Genomic DNA, 22,011 nt, shown 5'->3' with positions numbered 1-22,011 from the left:
GGTGCAGAGGATGAAGGAGAAAATAGCAAAGGAGGAGAGGAATCATCCGGACGCTGAGGGAGAAAGACTGCTCCTCCTGAAAGAGAGAGAGATGGAGGGTTTGAGAAGGAGAGAGAGAGAGGAGGCTCTGAAAAGAGAGATAGAGAAAGTAAAGGAAAGAATGGCTTTCGAGGAGAGACGCAGGAAGGAGAAGATCAGCCTGCTGAGAGAAACGGAGAGAGAGAGGGAGAATCTGAAAGAAAGACAGAGAGAGGAGAGAGTGAGGAGAGGGAAGGAGGAAATGAAAGAGAGAATGGCACAGAGAGAACGACAGAGAGAGGAAGAAAGGAACCAGGAGAGAGAAGTGCTGATGGTTCTGCAAGAGAGACAGAGAGAGATGGAAAGAGAGAAAGAGAGAGAGGAAGAGTTAAAGAGAGTGCAGCGCCAGTGTGGAGAAAAAAAAGAGGGAAGAAAAGATGAAAAGAGAGAAAGCAAAGCTGGAAAAACTGGAGGAGTCGTGCAGAAAGATGGAGAGAGAGATGAAGATGGTGAGGAAGGCAGCGAAAGAGAGAGAACAGGCTGTGCTGAAAGAAATGGAGAGAAAGAGAGAGAGAGAAAGAGAAGAGATGGAGAGAGAGCTGATGGAGAGGCAGAAACGAATGGAAGAGGAGGTGCAGGAGCGACTGAGAGAAACGGAGAAGGAAAGAGAGAAACAGAAAGAGTTAGAGAGAGAGAGAAAGGATCAACAGATGGAGGTGGAAGAGAGACTGAGAGAGATGGAGAGAAAGATGGAGGAGGAAAATGAACTGACTCTGAGGAGAGAGGAGGAGAAATGGAGAGAAAGAGTGAAAGAGCTGGAGGAAGAGTGGCAGCATAGATGTCTGGAGATGGACAGACAGAAAGAGGAAGAAATGAGGCTTGTGAAAGAGAAAGAACAAGAGATGGAGAGAATAATCTCTGAAAAAAGAGAAAAGGAGAAGAGAAAGAATGAAAAACGGAGGGAGTTTGAAAAGCTGGAGAAAGAGAGAGCAGAAAAGGAAAGAATGGAGGAAGAGAAACGCATGAAGACCCAGATGGAGGAGCAGCGAAAGACTGAACGAGAGAAACAGCAGAAAGAATGGAGAGAGGTGGAGAGCAGGAGAGAAAGAGCGAGAAAGAGAGAAGAAGGAAGAGTGATGGACCTGGAGAAAGAAAAGCAAGAAAAAGAAACAGACATGCTGGAGAAAAAGCTTGAAGAAAGGAAGATGGAAAAGCTGAGAAAGCTGAAGGAGAAAGAAGAGAAGCTGGAGGAAAAGAAAAGGATGGTAGCAGAAAAGAAGAAAGAGAAGGAAGAAAAGATGAAAGAGATGAAAAGACAGCTGGAGGCGAGAGAAAAGGATGAAAAGAGAAAGAGAAGAGAATGTAAAGCAGCACAGCTGGAGTTCACTTCAAATCTCAGAGACGAGGAGAAGAAAGAGGAGGAGGAAGGAGAGAAAGAGATGGGGGAAAGAAAGACAGAGATGGAGAAGGAGAGAAAGAAGACTGAACAAATGAGGAGAGAGAAGGAAGAACATGTGAGAGACGTGCAGAGACGCCTGGAAGAAGAGAGAGAAACAGCAAACCTGAAACATGAGGAAATCTGGAAAGACCAAGAAAAGGAGAAGGAGAGAGAGGAGGAGAAAGAGAGGAAGGGGCAGGGAGACGCCACCTGCACAAACAGCTTGGGAGAGAAAGATAAGGATGGAGGAGATATGGAGATGGAGAGAACGACGGAGGGCAAAGAAGAAAAGCAGAGCGACATGGGGTCTCTTTTTGAAGAAGTGTGGAGGACAGCTGTGAACAGAGAGGAGGAACAAGAACAAGTTCTAGATATGGAGAAGCAGAGAGAGATGGAGAAGGAGGAACCAGAGAAGCAGAGAGAGGAGGAGGGACGTCAGAAGGAGAGCAGCGAGAGAGAGCTGGGGATCGAGAGGATAACGGAGGCGAGGCGTCAACACATGGAGAGAGAAATGAAGAGGAAGAGAGAACTGATGAAGAAGCTGTTTTCTCCAGGAGTGAACATGTTCAGGACAGAGAACCGGGTTCAGCGCAGGAAACAGAGGAACCTGAAGGAGCCCTCAAACAACGAGGAGGAGCAGGCCGAGCTTGAAGAACAAGAGGAACCTCAGAGATCTAGCTGGCCTGTTTCTCCAAATGGAGGACCGCTGGTCATCTCCATAAAACCCAGCAACCCAGTCCTGGAGGAGCCTGAACCATCTGAACCCTCCCCAACTGACCCCCCCACTGACCCCCACACAGAGGACACTGTGGGTGGAGATGAAAGCTCTGTGGTGGAGGAAGCCGTCCTCAAGCCTGAGGGTTTCACTGAGCCACAATCAGAAGAGGCTCTCAATGAAGCAATGGAACAGGCTTCACCCACCCAGACTGACCACCCAAAAGATGGACCCACATCCTCTGAGACGGTGGAAGAGGCCGACCACGACGCTGGAACTGGGAAACAGGCCGAGAACAAGAACCAGAGGATGCGCATCATCGGCTGGATCAACCAGAAGGTCAAGGAGAAACACCAGAAGTCCATCCAGAAGAGCTTCATGAAGGAGATGAACTATGGATACAGGCTTTTGAGTGAGTTTCAGCAACTTATTTTATAGACTTCACTGTAGAACCTCATATGATTGGATAAAGCCGTCCTAGAGAACAGACTTCAACCAAATATCAGTGTTCATATTTAATATCAGCAGAAGCTTAAAAGTTATTCTTGTCATTTTGCTGCACTTTTGATGTGGATTTATTATTTGTGTGCATTTAAATAATAATAGTTACGCAGGCAGTTTTGTTATGAATTCCAATGATATTCAATTTACATATCTACGATTTTGAGTCTGCATTTCTGACATTTATCGGTTTGTTTTGCTATCAAAAATGACAGAAAACTGGCAAATATGTAAAGAATGTTTTTTCTTGCCCTCAGCTGGGTTAGCCTCAGTGAGCTAATCGGTTAGCCATGCTAACTGTGTTTTTGAGAACATAATGTATTTAAAGTTTATGAATAATTGCTTTGGCTGGCTATAAAGTTGGTGTAGAGCCTTTATTGTTGTTGTTGTTAGTAGTGTAGCCTTTAGCATGCGCACAAGCCAGCTAGCCGAGTAAAGTGAGCAAGTTGTTCAATCCGGACAAATAACGTCCAGTAACTTCTGCTGTATTTACAAATGTACATATTCTGATGTTAAATGTTCAGAAAAAAAATCTGAATTTGTTTTTTCTGTACATTCAGCTTCTAAATAGATTCCCTTGTTAAAACAAACTCTGAACATTACAGAACATTAGCAGAGTTAGCGTTCATGCTAACAAGGGAATATTTGAGCTTATCCTCATTGAAAACATCGACCATCCATTTCAGTGCTGTTTTACCTGCTCTTGGTAACTCGCCCTCAACATTTCCCTTCATACCGCATCAAACTTCTTACTTTATTCTGATAACTTTCTAGTTAGAGAACTAAATGCTACACAACCAGCAACAACAATAAAAAGGGCAGAACAGCCTCAAACCAGACAAAGCAATTCCTCAAAAAGTTAATGTATCTTACAGAGTTTAGCTTTCAGAGGCTCACTTAATTTATCATATCGATTTATGATGTATAAAGAGCTAGAACCTAGGGAACCTAGAACCCTGGGAATCTAGATCATTGGGCACATAGAACCTTGAGAACATAGTTGGGCTCTCGTCATTTACAACTAGTCCAACAAATTGAATGATGTATTTATGAAATGTTAACCATTTTAAAGTAGTTTACTGCTGTGGCTTATAAACAGAGTCATCTACCAATATTTGAAATGGGAAATGCGTCAGTTAATAATGATTTTTGGTCAGTTCTGCTGCCGAAGTGAACGTTTGTGTTCACTCGATCCGTCGCTCCTCCGAGGACTCATCTAATAAACTTCACTTGAGCTAATAAAGTAATGAACGGCTCTTAATCTGGCACCAGGGATTCCTCCAAAGGGGAAAAGACTAGTGGACGAGTGGACGAGGGCTGGTTAGAACCGGTACTGAACAGGTGTCGTGTCTTTAAAAGAGAGAGTAGAGGTCCTGTATTAATATCAACTCTTTCTCTCCAAACAGAAACTTCTGAAGGAGTGATGACATTGGCAAAGTATGAACAGGCCAAAAGAAAGAGACTGAGGAAGAAGGAGGAGAGGAGGCAGGCACTGGAGGACAGATGGAGAGAATGGGAGGAGAAAAGGGCTGAGAAGAAAGCTAGAAAAGAGGAGGAGAAACAGGCATTGGAGGCCAAACGAAGAGAGGAAGAGAAGAAAGAGGATGAAAAGAAAGCAGAGAAGAAAGCTAAAGAAGAGGAGAAGAAAAAGAATGAGAAGAAAGCCTCCTCAGCTCCACACGGCACCATCATGAGCAACATGGCGTCGTTATATATGCCGAGAGGATGCTTTGTGCTGAACTTCAATACTGAAAGGTAAAATATTTCTGCTTCATAAAGTTCATAATGTTTGAAGCCAAAACGATTTAAATTTAAAATGATCTCATCCAGTCAAAACATCTGATCACCTGAAGGGTCTTCACTAGTGAAAGATGACTTCACCATTTCCTGGGTTAAAACGGTGAATTTCACAGAGAAAAAACGCCAAGTTTATTTGTTCATATCATTTTTAATACATGCTGAGTCAGCATAAAAACTAAAAACTATTGTCCAGTGCTTTGTTCATAGGATCTTCTCTAGGAATATTAGCTTAACCTGTCTTAGCTAATATTGGCTACACTTGTTTGCCTTCATTCCCATACTGTACTACTAAAATATACAACTCCCCCACGAAAAGTGGTCCAACATAATATCATGAAGAAACTATGTATGTCATATAAGCTTAAAAATCACACTGAATTAGTTCACATAATAGCAAAGTAGAGTCCTTTTTGAAAATGCCTGTAAGCTTTAGCTTTCTGAGTGTGACTTCTGCCATTTTTAGACTATTTTTACATTGTAAATAAAGATGTGACACATTTTATTTTGGTAGGTATGAAGATGGAGAGTTAAAGTTCAGGTTAAGTTACGGTGAAGTTGGAACAAAGTGATGTAAATACTAAGAAGCTTAAATATTAAGAAAATGTCCAATAAGTTATTTTTATTGAAACTCTGTTTTAGATGCACTACTCAAACTGGACGGCTGGATGACCGTAAGAAGTTGAAGAACTGTGGAAGAACTGAAGCAGCACAAACGGGGCCAAGACTGGGAGACTTATGGCTGCCCTTATGAGAAACGCACTGCATTTCAAAGATAAGCGTATGTTAAACCCCACAAACCAGGCCATTTCAAATTACCCTGAAATACACCTCCTCCTCTCAAACAGCAGACGCTTTTTCCTTAATGTACATATCTGTTATGTCCTGCATCTAAATGAATTAGATGTTCTTTGGAAGCTAAGAAGTTTCCATTCGGTTAACTGCATCATATCACAAACTGTATTACTGAACATTTCAAGACAACTAAAAATGTGTAGCCAAGTTTATAGTCCTGCTGATCAAAGCAGTAGATTCAATTCTAAAATTTGTTTCTTTCACCTAAAATCTTTTCTATCTGCATCTCCTCCAGCAGTAACACCACTTACCTCTGCAAAGCTTCCAGCAGTAACACCACTGACCCCAGCGCCTCCTCCAGCATTAACACCACTGGTCTCTGCACTTCCTCCAACAGTAACATCACTGCCCTCTGCACTTCCCAAGAGTAATGCCACTGCCCTCTGCACCTCCTCCAGCAGTAAAACTGCTGACCTCTACACCTCCTCTAGCGATGACACCATTGACCTTCACACCTCCTCCAGCAGCAACGCCACTGACCTCCACAGTGGCCTGCTGGTAAAAGTAGGTTCGATTCTACCACTTCTGGTTCTAAAATGTCATGTAAAATCACTGACCTCAGCAACTCCTCCAGCAGTAACACCATTGACCTGCACACCTCCTCCAGCAGGAGCATCACTGACCTGCACACCTCCTTCAGCAGTAACACCACAGACCTCAACACCTCCTGCAGTGGTAACAACATTAGCCTCCACAGCTCCTCCAGCAGTAAAACCATTGACCTCCACACCTCCTCCAGCAGGAACACCATTGACCTCCACACTTCCTCCAGTGGTAACAACATTAACCTCCACAGCTCCTCCAGCAGTAAAACCATTGACCTCCACACTTCCTCCAGCAGTAACACCACAGACCTGCACACTTCCTCCAGCAGTAACACCATTAACCTCCACAACACCTCCAGCAGTAAAACCACTGACCTCTGCATCCGCTTCAGCAGTGAAACCACAGTCCTCTACACCTCCTCCAATGGTAACACCATTGACCTCCTCACCTTGTCCAGTGGTAAGATCACTGACTTCAGCAACCCCTCCAGCATTAACACAACTTACTGTTGCATTTCCTCCAGCAGTAACACCACTGACCTGCACACCTCCTTCAGCAGTAACACCACAGACCTCTACACCTCCTCCAGTGGTAACACCATTAACCTCCACAGCTCCTCCAGTAGTTAAAATATTGACCTCCACACCTCTTTCAGTAGTAAAACCATTGACCTCCACACTTCCTCCAGCTGGAACACCATTAACCTCCACAGCTCCTCCAGCAGTAACACCACTGACCTACACACCTCCTCCAGCAACCACTCAAGGTATGCAGATGTTAAATACACAAACCAGTCCATTTTAAATTTCACCAGTTTTGCCCACTGCTCTCAGCGTTTCCTTCTTATTGTATGTATACACTATATGATGCCCCACAGATGAAGTACAGAATTCAGATAACTGTATCACAAACTGTCCTAGTCCAGCTGATCAAGCCAGTAGTTTAAACTATACCTCAGATCAATTATTATCAGGTTAATAATTAATGCTGGTTCTGGAAATATCATATTTACTGTAATTCCCATTACGCACTTAACTTATTTCTTGTCTTGCAGACAAAAACATCTTTCAGATACCAGTCTGGACTGAGAGTCTTTATCACTGCCCTTTCTATAGAGGGCAGTTACCTGCTGGTCTGATTATATAATGGCAATTACTGTTTGCCAGGCAACTCCTCCTCCAGCAACCTATCCCACTGACCTCTGAAGGTTATTTTAAGAATTAACTCGATATATTTACAGCCCATGTTTTATTAATTTTCAGATCATGAATGTCATATTTAACAAAACCCAGATTTAACTGAAGCTTTATTTACAAACACAGGTGAACAAAGTTCCTGAGCTCCCAGCTGGTGTAGCTCTGAAGATTCACTGGAGAGACAGTTACGCAGTCTGGAGCCTCACAGAATGAACAGATCCTGAACAGTTCTGACAGAAGAAGTCCAGAAAAAACAACACACGATACGTCAGAACATAAATAAACATCAAATAAAATCAATAAACTCTTTCTCCTCATAAACAAAACTCTGAAGGAAATTAATCAAACATTGAAAAACACCTACCAAAATGAATAATACTGTGGTTTAAAAGTGTGTCTGTATTTTGCACTAGATGTGATGTAATATAATAACCTTAAAAGCAATGATGCAATCAAGCAATGATGTTCAGTCATATTTGAATGTTTGGGTGTGTAGTTGACCTGCCAAGAACTCTACATGCATGTCCTCAGGCAGTGGAATATCATTTGAGTGGGACATGCTGTTTGATTGGATTAGATTAGATTAAATTTTTACTTTCTTGGTCCCAGAGGGCACATCCAATCACAATGACACTTACAGACATAAAGACAGATTTACTGTAACCCAGCATTCTCATATCTTCACATGTTTGTGAAACTTATAAAACCAGAGGTGAGTCCATGTGGAGAAAGCAAAACAATAAAGCAATAAGCCACTCCAGACAAAACAACAGAAAGACGCAGGCCAACTAAACCCAACCAATAACGCCCGACCCCTATTAAGCAGGTTTCCACTCGTGACAGGCAGAACTTGAGTATGATATAACGGAGTTGGAATTGAATGGGACAGATGAAATATGGCTGAGCAGCTGCACAGTAGCCTAAGATCACTACGTGCGATGCCAAGCATCAGCTGGAGTGGTGTAAAGCCGCCGATACTGGAGCCTAAAGCAGGAGGAACATGTTCTCCGAGGTGCCGAGTCACTCTTCAGTATCTGGCAGTTTGGGGACGAATCAAGCAGATTTTCGGACTGATAACGACACGGTGAGAGGTGTGTAACTGAGTAAAAGCTCCATGAAAAGTGAAAACTGATTATTTATGAAGGTAAAACACAAAAAGCTGCTTACATGCAAAAATATTCTGTTTAGAAACCGCTTTGTTTTTAAAACTCTTAACATTAATGATAATCCCTTATTTACAGATTTTGATTTCTTGGTTATGGATTTTGCTTCTTGGTTCTCAAAACTTTTGGCCTTATTCTGACGTCAAACACACTCACACTTCTGGTTGTTTGAAGTCGAAGTTCAAAACATATTTTATTGTTTGGCCTTCTGTAATAGCCGTAGGTTTCAGGTGCATTTCTGTTTGTTTTTATTTGCTCTTTTATAATCATTTCATGATTAAAATCATATCTGTGTGAAACTCTTAAGTGCAACGTCAGTCGTTTTAAGTGTGCAATAAAAACAAATATTAATTACTTAAATAACTACATCGCCATGGAAAAGTATTCGCCAAAAAACGATTTTTGCATCTCAAATATGGCACAAAAAAAGCTATTTGAAGGTCACATGACTACACAGGAATGACTGAAAAAAGATGAGCTAAAAGATTAGTTGAAGTTGATGGATTAAAGGAGGAAAATCACTAAAATAGGCTGCGCAGAGGAGCAGAGATGAGGAATTATTGTGTATTCATATTGCAAAAAGAAGTAAACAGATATGTAAATACTTTCTCACACACATTAACATCTTACCTTCACTTCTAAAGTAGTTTATCTTTAAAACCAGTTTTTTTAATCAGGCCAACACTGCACTGCACTGAAGTAATGAAGAGAATACATGGGGAGAAATTACCGAGTTCACCAGCAGGGGGCAGAATAGCTTCTAAAGTTAGTTTCTCCACTCATATTAATGATTGTGAAAACACATAGACCGTGTTAGATGTGAAGTGCTGGATGTGTGTGTGTGTGTGTGTGTGTGTGTGTGTGTGTGTGTGTGTGTGTTCTCCGTCTGCGCAGAAGAATCATCTAGAAGGATACGATGCATAACAGCCTAATCAGAGAAGCTGAACTCCAGGGTTTTTCAGCCTAATGACTGACATGTCTGTAACGGAAAGTTTCTTGTTGAGGACTGTAATTTTCCCTGCAGTCAGAAAATTACAGACAACCTGCTAACAGAAACACTTATAATAGAAGCCAATGGACGAGTGCTGAAGCAGCTACACACTGACTTCTATTATGTGTGTGTTGAGAGGAAATTAATGAGACTAAATTACTGGCTGTAGTAACTGGTCATATTTTACCAGTGGTGAACTGTGATTATTAGATCTAGGCCTTCAGTCAACAATGAGGAAAAAACACCTCTACAAAAATGCTAATTTCTGCTAGCGCCTCTATGGGATTGTAGTATGTGTGTTAGCACTAAGCTAATACTGATTCACATAAACATTTTTGGCTGTTCTAGATAAAAGTGCATGAATTCCGATCTGAGCGTCACATACGTATCTGATCTAGGACCACATATGAAAGTGGCTCAGATCGGATTTGAAAAGATCAGATTTGTGTGTCCACACAGCTCTGAAAACATCAGATCTGAGTCACATTAGGGTAAAAAATTGGATTTGTGCCACTTCAACCTGGTAACGTGAACGTAGCCTTTCATATGTGGCCCTAGATCAGATACGTATCGGATTTGTGGCTGTGTGACCTTAATGTGACGCTCAGATTGTAATTCATGTGTTTTTTTTCCATTGCACGTGACCATCATTCAGCGTTACCATGGCAACAGCGCCGAACAGAAGTTAAAGCCTGTAAACAGTGGAAAAGCAGCTCATCTCACCTTTTTCTCCTTCGTCTCGCTCTAATAATGAAGCTGAGAGCTGATCAGAGTTAATGATCTTCTCAGCGAAGCTCGTTCTGCTCTTTAGTTTGTGCTGATGATGCACGTGATTCATTCACGTGACGTTACTGAGTAGGACGTGCGCATGAGGGTCATTTCAGGACGCCGGTTCGTCACATTAATGACAGATTTAAACCACTTACCTAAAGTGTGAACCATCATGTCAGAGAGATCGGATTTGAGCAAAAAATCAGATTTGAGCAACGAGGCCTGTAATGTGAACGTAGCCCATATGAAAGTAGCTCAGGTCGGATTTGAAAAGATCAGATTTGCGTGTCCACACAGCTCTGAAAACATCAGATCTGAGTCACATTAGGGCAAAAATTCATATTTGTGCCACTTCAGCCTGGTAATGTGAACATAGCTAAGTCACTCACTCACTCATCATCTAAGCAACTTATCCTCCGGGTTCGTGGCGGGTGCTGAACTCTATCCCAGCACTCACTGGGCGGAAGGCAGGAAACACCCTAGACACACACACACAATTTTTTACATGTTGTAAGCCATTTTTAAAGTGGAATTATCTCACTGTATTGCCAGATAATATAACTTATTGTAAGGAATATGCCTGAAACAAGCAAACTACCTCTCAATATAGTGAGATAATTCCACATAAAAAATGACAAAACAAGTAAAAATGTCTAGAAATAAGTCAGAAAAATAAAATATACTGTTCCCAATATTGTAATATTGACCTTAAAAATACCTTTCAGAGTCTATTATCTCAATTTACAATGTTTATTAATAAATACAATAACAGTTATGAATATAAATATGACTGTAAACATCTAAACCGTGGTGTAAATGTGAGAACAGTTTATGTGAGGGTCTCTAAACTGAAGGCTGTAATAAGCGTCCAGCCGGACGTGTCCGTTCACCGCATGTCTGTGCTCTATTGTGTGTAATGACTTCAGCATGACTTGTGGTGTGTACTGGTCCAGTGACCAGTTAATAAGGCCGAGCATGTGCTTCAGAATGAACCTCTAATCGTGCAGTTCGTTAGAAACTGTTAGTTACTGGTGAACGCTGTGCCTCGTGTTAGTGTGCATCCATGAACTGCATGTGCAGCTCTGCTGAACTTTCTGTGGACCTGAAGGAGGTTTTTACACCGACTCTGCCCGTGTCTGTGGGCGTAAGCTTGAAAGCTTGACCGGTATATATCACCTAAAGGTATTTGGGCTCAGCAGGGATCAGAATTGCTCCGTAGCCTGAGGACACAAGAGAGGATCAAGGGTAGCTGCTCTTTTTCCTGAAGTTTCCCTGAATCTTCTGGTGCTTTTTCATTCATTTGTCCACTTCAGGAGTGAAGATGACGGACAGGCTGGTTGGATCTGGGAGGAAAGAGCAAGGTGTCGTGGTAAATATGCAGCTTCTGATGAATTCAATGACTGACTTTCTGTTCATGTTGTTCTGCAACTGTGATGGTCAAGTTCCACATCATTAAATGATTAAACATGTAAACAGAGTCATTCAGAGTGGTTTGGTGTGAAATGCTCTGTTCTAGAGACACTTACAGAGTCAGAACTGTTCACAGTGGTGGTGATAGGAACCAGACGTCCACCTCTAAAAGCTCCCTCACAGAGAGTTAATACATGAAATGGTTATGAATTCACTGCCTGATGTCTGAGACACTGTTTTATATAGTTTTGTGATAAAGTTTTGGCCTAACAGGTCTTATTAATCAGTTTATTTTAATCCATTCATGGTGGAGGAGTACATTTAGGTTGTTGTGAGGCAAAATAGTCCCCCCCAAAAAAGTTTTTTTTTCTGATTTAGCACTATTTTACCTTCATTAACATTAGGTATAAAACTCTGAAGACTCGTGTTGGTTCACTGGTGGTTTTGGATGGTAAATAAAATGTCTATATTTGTGTTGTAGACATGGTGACCCCTGGTTCCTATCACCACCACTGTAGTCTGTAAGTTTCTCTACAGTGAACTATTTTACACCAAAACCGCTCTGAATGACTTTGTTTACATAGCAATGATGAATGCAAAAATTTGAAAAATCGGTGGACCCCCCCTTTAACCTGTCCCTTTACCCTAAACCTATATAGTACTGAAAAGGGGGTTCTTTGACTTGTAACAATAGTGGAACCCTTATGAATGAAATATATACAACTGGTTTTCCATCACAGAAAAAAACATTTGACTTCGCAAAGAATCATTTATGCATTCAATTGGTTCTGTGAGTGTTCATGGTTCTATATAGAACCACTGCTTTTACTAAAGAACACTTAAAGAGCCATTTTAGAGTGGAACCCTATGCCTTACAATCAACATTAAAGGGAGAAACATTTGAAAATCTCTACATAATTCAGTGGTTGAGTCAATCAGAGTGGTTTGGTGTGAAATGGTTCTCTGTAGAGAAACTTAGACTCAGATGTCTTTACAGTGGTGGTGATAGGAACCAGGGGTCACCATGACTACAACACAAATATAGACATTTTATTTACTATCAAAAACCACCAGTGAACCTACACGAGTCTTGTACGTAATGTTGATGATGATTACATAGTGATTAATCTGGATACCTTAGCAGGCCTGCATGTACCTCTCCACCATGAATTTATTAAAAAATAAACTTAGGCCAAACCTTATTCCAAAAACACTGGGCCTTGTTCACCAACATCTTCCTAAGCTTGTTCTTAAACGTGTTCTTGAGGAAGGTCCTAAGAAAAAGGCTACGTCAAGTTCGTGATGTGTTCTTAAAGCACAGAACTGTTCTCACTTTTGTGCTCTTGAGTGTGGAGATTCTGTTCTTACCTAAGAACAAATCCCAGATCTTTTAGAGGTGGACGTCTGGTTCCTATCACCACCACTGTGAACAGTTCTGACTCTGTAAGTGTCTCTAGAACAGAGCATTTCACACCAAACCACTCTGAATGACTCTGTTTACATCTCAACCATTTAGTGATGTGGAAATCGTATGAAATCAGGAGAACAACTCTTCAAGCTTAAGCTCAGCCCTAAACCCTAAACACTAATGTCTAACATTAACCTAAACTTAAACCTCACCCCAACTCAAACCCTTACACTGTTGATAATCAGCTTTTCATCAGCACACTCTTAAAACATGGTTCTTCATGGGTTCTTCATAAAGAAAATGGTTCTGTAAAGAAACATGAACATTTAAAGAACGCTTTGCATGATTAAAGGGTTCTATGCATGGTGAAATGGTTCTTCAGACTGATGGAGAATGTGCTGTATGTGGTTCTATATGGAACCTTTTTGAAAAAGGTTCTATATGGCACCAAAAATGGTTCTTTTATCTGTTGTTATGATGTCAAGAACCCTTGAAGCACCATCTTGTAAAGTGTATAGATGTTCTAGGTATTATTGTGTTAGTTTATCAGCTAAGCTGCCCGTTCGAACGCTGTGTCCGCGTTTGCTGCTCCTTGTCCGGTAGATTGAGGAAGACTGGCCAGGCTATGACTTAGAGCTGTTCAACTATCCGGAGCATTACCGCGGCGACATCGAGAGCGTGCTCATCCCACACGGAGTCATCATGAACCGGTAAACTCACGCCTGTTCACACACAACCCTCGCTCCCTCGGACATCACAGCTGCGGAAGACAGGTTAAAAAACCAGGGGTGTTTTATTTTTCTGTCTGTAACCCTAAATTGGTACAGGCTGGTCAATCTGTAGCTCAGTTTTGTTCTTGAACCTTGATATAAAGATCACTTTCATCAGACACTCTTCATTAGATGTATTCAGCTAAAACGTGCAAAAGTCCAGTTACATCTAATTTTCTTGCTTACAAAAGGTCCGGATGAAAAAACAAACGTAGGTAAAGGTTACCTTTAAACGCTCAACCATTAAAGAGCATCCAGACAACTAATAAAATAAGACACATCAAATACATTTTGATAAACTGTTTTTGACCCAATGTTTTCAATTGTATGGGCATTGGCTGTTATTTGTTTACTAAATAAATAAATAAATAAACCTTTTGGCAGTTTTGAATAAATTGTCTGCTTCTGTCATTTTTGAGCACACTGATTTTATTGAGAAAAACAAAATGATATATAATGTAAACAAGAAAAAAACAGTGCTGGGTCAAAGTAACCATATTTTAGGGTAACTCTAATACATTAAGGCCCAATCCCATTTCACCCCTCACCCCTACCACTTAGCCCTTAGCCCTCTGTTTTGGGCGTTCATGTCTAGGGGTAGAGGGATAGGGCAAAGTATTAGGGCTGCATGGCCCTCCAAATGGAGGTTTTTCAGAGGCTCACTCCAAAAGGAGTGTTATGAAAAAAAAAGAATAACCGGCAAGGTGGCTGCGCGAGCGACCAAAGAAACCCACAAATGTGAGAATTTTCTCAGTTAAAAAATACGATAACCATTGTTTTATCTTAGTTTAATGTCGTTCAAAGTATTATGGTCGTTTTCTTCATAACAAGCACACAAAAATCGCTAATAGCATGCTCAGTAGCTAGCTAACTTTCCCGTTCCACCTTAAATAGTCCGGTAGTATTGACGCCAGAAGCGCCAGAATGTAACTGCTGCACCATTTAAGGTGGAACGGGAAAATTTGAACAAGAAGCTGGTGAATATCTGACTTCAGCTTCGTATCACCAAATAATTGGAGTGGGCGATGATAAATGATTGTCTTATCCCCCTCTTTGAAGGCATTTGATGCACTAAATGTAACTGAAGCCCAGCAGTGAGGAGCTGAACTTTACCCTCCTCTGCTATCACTGAAGACGCGCTGGGTCGCCTGCAGAGCAGCGCTAGTAGCTGTTAATGAAGTAATGTTTCATTTGAGGGTTGTCCCATTTTGTAGGGCAAGTTTTTAACCACTACCCCTTGTAACTCAGTTCCAAGGGGTTAGGGTGACCCTGGAAAACAAGGGGTAGGGGTAAAAAGAAGAAATGGGACTGGGCCTAAGTTAGAACTCCTATCATATTTTCTTTTTTCTGTTTGACTTTAACTTGTTCATGAAGTGCCTTCATGTGATGTCATGGTTTAATTCGCTTAAACAGACACACATCCCCTCATAGCGTGTTTAAGCTTCCTTCCTGCTGCTGTACAAACAGCACTGCTCCCAGTAGGACCCTCCTCCACCCTCCATTAGACCTCACACACCTACAGAAAATAAACTGTGGAATTCATCACCATTTCCTGTGTGCAATATAATCAATACTCCATGTGCAATACTTTAAAAATATTTCTATAGTGTAAAGATTTTTTGCTTTTCTATTTATAATGTTTATATTGTTAACTCCTCACCATCCCATGGGTAACAAGTCAGTACCGCATGTGCAAAACTCTGTGTGAAACTTACATATCCTTAAAAATCCTTACAGTGTAAATATTTTAGCTTTTATTTATTTATAATCCTTTATATTGTTAATTTTTGTGAAGGATAGGGTTTATATGTTTATTTCATTTTTTGCTTTCAGTATTATAAACACTGATCAGGCATAACATTATGACCACCTCCTTGTTTCTACGCTCATTGTTCATTTTATCAGCTCCACTTACTATATAGGTGCACTTTGTAGTTCTACAGTTACAGACTGTAGTCCATCTGTTTCTCTGATACTTTGTTAGCCCCCTTTTACCCTGTTCTTCAGTGGTCAGGACCCCCATGGACCCTCACAGAGCAGGTACTGTTTGGGTGGTGGGTCATTCTCAGCACTGCAGTAACACTGACGTGGTGGTGGTGTATTAGTGTGTGTTGCGCTGGTCTGAGTGGATCAGACACAGCAGTGCTGCTGGAGTTTTTAAACACCTGAGTGTCACTGCTGGACTGAGAATAGTCCACCAACCAAAAATATCCAGCCAACTGTGTCCTGTGGGCAGCGTCCTGTGACCACTGATGAAGGACTAGAGGATGACCAACACAAACTGTGCAGCAGCAGATGAGCTATCGTCTCTGACTTTACATCTACAAGGTGGACTGACAAGGTAGGAGTGTCTAATAGAGTGGACAGTGAGTGGACACAGTGTTTAAAAACTCCAGCAGCACTGCTGCGTCTGATCCACTCGTACCACCACAACACACACTAACACACCACCACCACGTCAGTGTTACTGCAGTGCTGAGAATGATCCACCCCCCCAATAGTACCTGCTCTGTAAGGGGTCCATGGGGGTCCTGACCACTGAAGAACAGGGTAAAAGGGGGCTAACAAAGTATCAGAGAAACAGATGGACTACAGTCTGTAACTGTAGAACTACAAAGTGCACCTATATAGTAAGTGGAGCTGATAAAATGGACAATGAGTGTAGAAACAAGGAGGTGGTCATAATGTTATGCCTGATCGCTGTATATTGTCTAGAAAGTAACAAACTGTAAAAACTTTAAGTAATTAACGAGGTTAATAACTTTTTTGTTACTTCTCTTCTTGTTACTTCTTTTCTTTTCTTCAGTGCCTTGATCTCCATTTGCTGCTTTAACACTAAGAATTTCCTCATTGTGGGACGAACAAAGAATTATCGTATTGTATCTTATCTTTAATGTGTTTCGTTTTTAGGATAGAGTGTTTAGCGAGAGATATCCTGGAGGAAATCGGTCATCATACCCTGATGATTCTGTGTGTGCTGAAAGGAGGTTATAAGTTCTGTGCTGATCTGGTCGACTCCATTAAAGCGCAAAGCCGCAGCACCAACCGCAAACTCACCACCAGAGTGGAGTTCATCCGCCTCAAGAGCTACCTGGTAAGACCCTGAAGAAATGGAACTCCGTAAAGGGGCGATCCACCCTAAGCTAGCCTTTAATATGTCATTGTTGTGTTACGCAGTGTCCTGCAACCCAGCGTTAAATGGGTTTGACAGAATTCACAATACTGTTTTCACATTTCATCATTTTATTCATGTCCTCTCACTACAGCACCCAGCAGCTTCAGCTTCCATTCTTTTCAGGAGACTCACTTTCAGTTTCTTAAAGAATCTGCAGGGGTGGTTTTCCACACCTCCAGTGTCCACACCTTCAGTTTAGAAGTTGGTTGATCATTTTCTGAAGTAATCAAACAAATTCAGTGATGTTGAGGTCTGGACTCTGGGGTGGTCAGTCCATTGTTCTGAGAGCACCAGCAGCTTTTACACCACCAACACTGATCTAGAGGCTAATACGTTGAGACGAGATGTTTGGCTTCCTAGCAGTAACATTAGCTGTCAGGCTTTCTTCTACATTAGGCAGCTACCGGAGAAAACATCCCCCTCCCCAAACTACTTTTACAAAAGATTCTCCAGCCCTCAGGATACATCATCAGAAGGGAGGTTTCCTAGCCTTTACACTGGAAAACCTCCATATTGGAAGTGTTTTGGAACACTGTTGGAGTGTCCTGCAGAACCCAGTACTGCAATAATTTCCCATCACTGTAATCACAACCAGAAATGTAGTAATAATTCACTCTTAACTGGTCAAAAACATAATGAAGCTCAATAATGTAATAACTTACTTAATAACGTAACACAAAGTCTAAACTGATCATTTTTGTGCAATGACAATATTAATAATAATAAGAAGAAGAAGAAGAAGAAGAGGAGGAGGAGGAGGAGGAAGAAGAGGAAGTAGAAGAGAAAGAAAAAGGAGAAAGAAGAAGAAGAAGAGAAAGAGGAAGAAGAGAAAGAAGAAGAGGAAGAGGAAGAAGAAGAAGAGAAAGAAGAAGAGGAAGAAGAAGAGGAAGAGGAAGAAGAAGAAGTAGAGAAAGAAGAAGAAGAAGAGGAAGAAGAAGAAGAGAAAGAAGAAGAAGTAGAGAAAGAAGAAGAAGAAGAGAAAGAAGAAGAAGAGGAAGTAGAAAAGGAAGTAGAAGAAGATGAAGAAGAGAAAGAAGAAGAAGGAGAGGAAGAAGAAGAGGAAGAAGAAGAGGAAGAAAAAGAAGAAGAAGAGGAAGAAGAAGAAGAAGAGGAAGAAGAAGAAGAAGAAGAGGAAGAAGAAGAAGAAGAGGAAGAAGAAGAAGAGGAAGAAGAAGAAGAAGAACCATCTACAGCACATTCTCCATCAATCTGAAGAACCTTTTCACAATGCAAAGAACCTTTTAATCATGGAAAGGGTTCTTTGAGTGTTCATGGTTCTATATAGAACATGTTCTTTACTAAAGAACCTTAGAACCCTGTTTAAGTGTGTAAATAGCACTGCTAACTCCCCGTAAAGAGCCAGAACGCCCATCGCTCTCCAGAAGATGGCGCTGTTGGTGCATGTGAGCCTCTTAGAGGGGACACACGTCTCAAGGGCATCTTCAGCGTTACGTCCAGCTGAAAACACCAGAGTAGATCAGAACCAGCTAAAGAACCCAGACAGCTCGATCTACAGTGGGAACAGGGATGAGTCAGTGATTCATCTGTTTCTAAAACGCTGATGGTTCTTCAAGGGTTCTTTAGCAAAGTAAGTGGTTCTACATGCTTAAATGGATCCTTGCATGGTGACATGGTTATTTAGATTGATGGAGAATGTGTTGCATATGGTTCTATATAGCACCAAAAAAGGTTCTGCTATTGTTATGATGTCCAGCTTGTTACAATAGAAGAACCCTTTACTGTGCTATACAGAACCATTTTCAAAAAGGTGCTATAGAGAACCATATTCAGCACATTGTCCATCGATCTGAGGAACCATTTCACCAATCAAAGAGCCATTTAAGCATGTTGTGGTTCTATATAGAACTCATGCCTCTAAATACACCCATTGCCTTAACTAAAGAACCCATGTTTTTTAGTGTGTATATGTCGAGGTTGTTTGTGCTCATTCAGAGATGCAGCCTTATTTGTTCAGTACATATAGAGGTAAATGAGCCCCATTAGGTCAGAGTCATTAAACACGCCTGATTCATCTCAACAGCTGATTATCAAGGCCTTCATAAAACTTGTATATGTAAAAATAATAATATATCCCATATAGTGCATATATCTGTACAATATGTATTATATGTATTATGTAATAAGATCCTATAAATATTATATACATGTAAGAACATATAAGTAGTAATAATATTAGACCATGTGTGAAACAAACAAATGTTTGACATAAGGAAACCGTCCTATCTGGCCTGCCAAATGATTTCAATTTCCTGCTAATATACATTTCACAGTGCACTGCACTACAATCCCCAGCATGCACTGCAGTGTAATGTGTGCTCCAACACCTTCCCCTGAAAGCATACAGCAATGCTGTGCATTAAGTGGCTAATGCACTTGAACAAGGAATATTCGTGGTGACAAGTCTGCGCTTGAGCTGCTCTTTGTACATTTAATTCAGTGATGTACTTCATTCTCACCGTTCTGGGCTTTTTATATTCTTAATAATTCCTTTAAGCTTCTGTGTGTCTTTCTCTCTGTTTTCATCTGTCCCTTCTACAGAATGACCGCTCCACTGAGGACCTGCACATCATTGGGCCTGAGGACCTCTCCATGCTGAAAGGAAAAGTAAGACCATTAGATCATTCTCCAGCACACAGGCCATTATTAGCGTCACATACTGTGGTGGACATTGACTACAGCACCTTTTTCAGCTACCTGTAATTTATTCCATTCTCATTTTTGGGACTTTGAAAGTAAAATATGCTGGATTTTCTAAAATATCTGAAGGAATATGATGCACTTTCAAACTGAAGCAAACCAGTCAAAGCATAGCAACTCTCTAACTGACTGATTGGCTCAACCTGTTGCACCTGTGAAGAAGCAAGAAAGCTAATTATAACCATAATGCCACACTACCGCTCAAAGGTTTGGGGTCGTGTGTCATGATAATAATTGTTATTCAGTAATAACTCATACAGTAGACATTCAAATGATATAAACTAAACACCAAAACTTAAACCAGTACTTTATTCACAGTTTACAGTATGTTGGGAACAACATAAAGTCAGATCATGGTAAAAACCATGGAAGTGTTATTCAATAAGTTGTCACAAAAATACTTTGAATAGGTGTTTTAATTAAGAATATTTGGTTATCAGTTTTCAAATATGAGGCATTGTGTGTGGCAGTTTCTTTATAAGTTCATTCTCATAGCTGTACAGATTCCTCAATCATCATTAAATTGCTTACAGCTCTGTTTATAATCAAAAACGTCTTCATTTTTTACAGGTTCCTACAAACTGTTTGAAACTTAGAAGAAGTTAGTTTCACAGTGGAATCGTTTCATGCATGTATCGTCAAAGAAATTGGTTTTTAAATGAATGAACTCAGTGACCCCAAACTGTTGAGTGGTAGTGTACTTTAAGCACTTAAAGGGGAATTCCACCGATTTTTACAAATTTTCCATAATTCTGTTGTTGCAATGTAAACAGTCTTTCAGAGTGGTTTGGTGTGAAATGGTTCACTGTAGAGAAACTTACTGACTCAGAGGTCTTTGCAGTGGTGGTGATAGGAACCAGGGGTCACCATGTCTACAACACTAATATAGACATTTTATTTACTATCAAAAACCACCAGAGAACCTACAGGAGTCTTCTGAGTGTTTATACGGAACGTTGATAATGATGAAATAGTGCTAAATCAGAAAAAATACATTCTCTTTGGGAGCTATTTTGCCTTACAATGCCCTGCATGTACCTCTCCACCACTGGATTAAAATAAATGGAATAACAAGACGGTTTCAGGCAAAACTATCACAGAATTATCATAATACAGTGTCTCAGATATCAGTCAATGTATTCATACCCATGTCATGTAATAACTTCCTGTGAGGGAACTTTTAGAGGTGGACGTCTGGTTCCTATCACTGACACTGAATAATTTAGACTCTGTAAGTTTCTCTAGAACAGAGCATTTCACACCAAACCACTCTGAAAAATGGTGGAATACCCCTTTAAGCATCTCTAACTAATGCAGAAATATAAATGCTTTTACTCAAGATATATTTTTACTAGTGGTATCTGTACTCTCATTAGCCACGTTTCCATGCAGCCTAATAATCTGTTAATAAGTCGACTAATAGCTCATTCGGAATAGAATTCATCCATGTAAACACCTCAATCGGAATAGTTTAGTCCAATTGAGGCCATTCGGAATACAGTTCCTATCCAGTTGAACGAGGTGGGTAATCCTGTAAATAATCTGTTAAATAGAAGAATAATATCCGTGTAAATGCCTGTATCTGATTACATTCCCTATCAGAAAGTTTAAGTCCGTTCTGATCATGTTCGTCGCGTCATAGTGAAAGTTTATACCGTTCAACATGGCGGAGCAGAAACTGGTCTGCAGAGGAGACGAAGTTCATGCTCTGATCTTTAAAAGACGGCGGTGGGACGGACGTCCAGCTTATGTGTCTCAGAACACGACGTCTTCCTCTCGGCCTTCTTTTAATAAGGACATGTGAAGGACGTTTTCCTGAGTCTGACATCATTTTAAAGTGATTAAAAACACAAGCGCTGCTCACTGCTGCTCATCTCACTCTGACTGGACTCACGTGATGCTGGTTGTCATGGTAACGTCCACACTAAGCGGTTCTCTACGCATGCACGTCATTTTGGATCTGATTACTTGTAGTGAGTGTGTAAACGGAGATTTTCCAGCAGATTGTTGAGTAGAGTGAGCATAAACACTTCAGTCTAACTCTGTAATCGGATTGTGTTCAATCGGACTGGCAAAAATCTTTGCTTGTAAACACAGACAGTGAAGTGTAGAAGTAAACCACTAGTCACGTATAGCAAAAGAAAACAACGCAAGTGATGAATGTGAGTTAATAGGACACAGCTTAATTAGCTTAATTAACTTAAACACTGGCTTTTATCCTCCTCAGTAGAGATTTTCTTTTTAGGTTTAGAATTCTAGAATTTCATAACACTGTAAGAATCACTGGATTGAACGCAGAGGGGGAAGCTGGCTGACGGCTGAATGGAGATTAGTAAATGTAAGCGTGAGCGGCTCTGCTGTGGGTTTTGTTGATAGTCATGCGGGACCTGTTGTTGTTTAAGCTGTAGATGCTGTGGAATTTGCAGTGCGTCCTGGGCTTAATTTGTCTTTTCATCGTCTCCCAGTAAATTCAGGGAATCTAATGAGTCTGCTCCAGAGACTCCGCTTTCACAAGAAGTGCCGCCAGGTTCTGTGAAAA

The 22,011-nt window shown here is 40.9% G+C and overlaps 4 protein-coding genes across 4 annotated transcripts in view; all 4 read left to right on the top strand.

Moving 5' to 3' along the window:
- Positions 1-455: 455 nt before the first annotated feature.
- Positions 456-2,609, top strand: LOC118812957 (trichohyalin-like). Its single transcript, XM_036578070.1, has 2 exons — positions 456-1,261; positions 2,027-2,609. The coding sequence occupies exons 1-2, from the start codon at positions 456-458 to the stop codon at positions 2,607-2,609; spliced, it is 1,389 nt and encodes a 462-aa protein (XP_036433963.1).
- Positions 2,610-4,039: 1,430 nt separating this feature from the next.
- On the top strand, positions 4,040-5,307 carry LOC118815546 (chromatin assembly factor 1 subunit FSM-like). Its single transcript, XM_036581740.1, has 2 exons — positions 4,040-4,427; positions 5,112-5,307. Exons 1-2 carry the CDS (start codon positions 4,096-4,098, stop codon positions 5,221-5,223), a joined length of 444 nt encoding a protein of 147 aa, XP_036437633.1. The 5' UTR covers positions 4,040-4,095; the 3' UTR covers positions 5,224-5,307.
- Positions 5,308-5,860: 553 nt separating this feature from the next.
- LOC118812949 (putative GPI-anchored protein pfl2) lies at positions 5,861-7,048 on the top strand. Its single transcript, XM_036578058.1, has 3 exons — positions 5,861-6,296; positions 6,394-6,636; positions 6,925-7,048. Exons 1-3 carry the CDS (start codon positions 5,861-5,863, stop codon positions 7,014-7,016), a joined length of 771 nt encoding a protein of 256 aa, XP_036433951.1. The 3' UTR covers positions 7,017-7,048.
- Positions 7,049-11,023: 3,975 nt separating this feature from the next.
- Positions 11,024-22,011, top strand: part of prtfdc1a (phosphoribosyl transferase domain containing 1a) — a 39,366-nt gene continuing 28,378 nt past the window's right edge. Inside the window, exons 1-4 of the mRNA XM_036581713.1 lie at positions 11,024-11,360; positions 13,413-13,519; positions 16,490-16,673; positions 19,314-19,379. Of these exons, the coding sequence (XP_036437606.1) occupies positions 11,313-11,360; positions 13,413-13,519; positions 16,490-16,673; positions 19,314-19,379 (405 nt within the window). The 5' untranslated portion in view covers positions 11,024-11,312. The remainder of the gene's footprint in view (positions 11,361-13,412; positions 13,520-16,489; positions 16,674-19,313; positions 19,380-22,011) is intronic.

This window comes from Colossoma macropomum, unplaced genomic scaffold (genome assembly GCF_904425465.1).
Source record: "Colossoma macropomum unplaced genomic scaffold, Colossoma_macropomum, whole genome shotgun sequence".
NCBI classification, from domain to species: Eukaryota; Metazoa; Chordata; class Actinopteri; order Characiformes; family Serrasalmidae; genus Colossoma; species Colossoma macropomum.
Note: the sequence above shows the minus strand (reverse complement) of the source record. Positions and strands in the feature narration are given on the sequence as shown.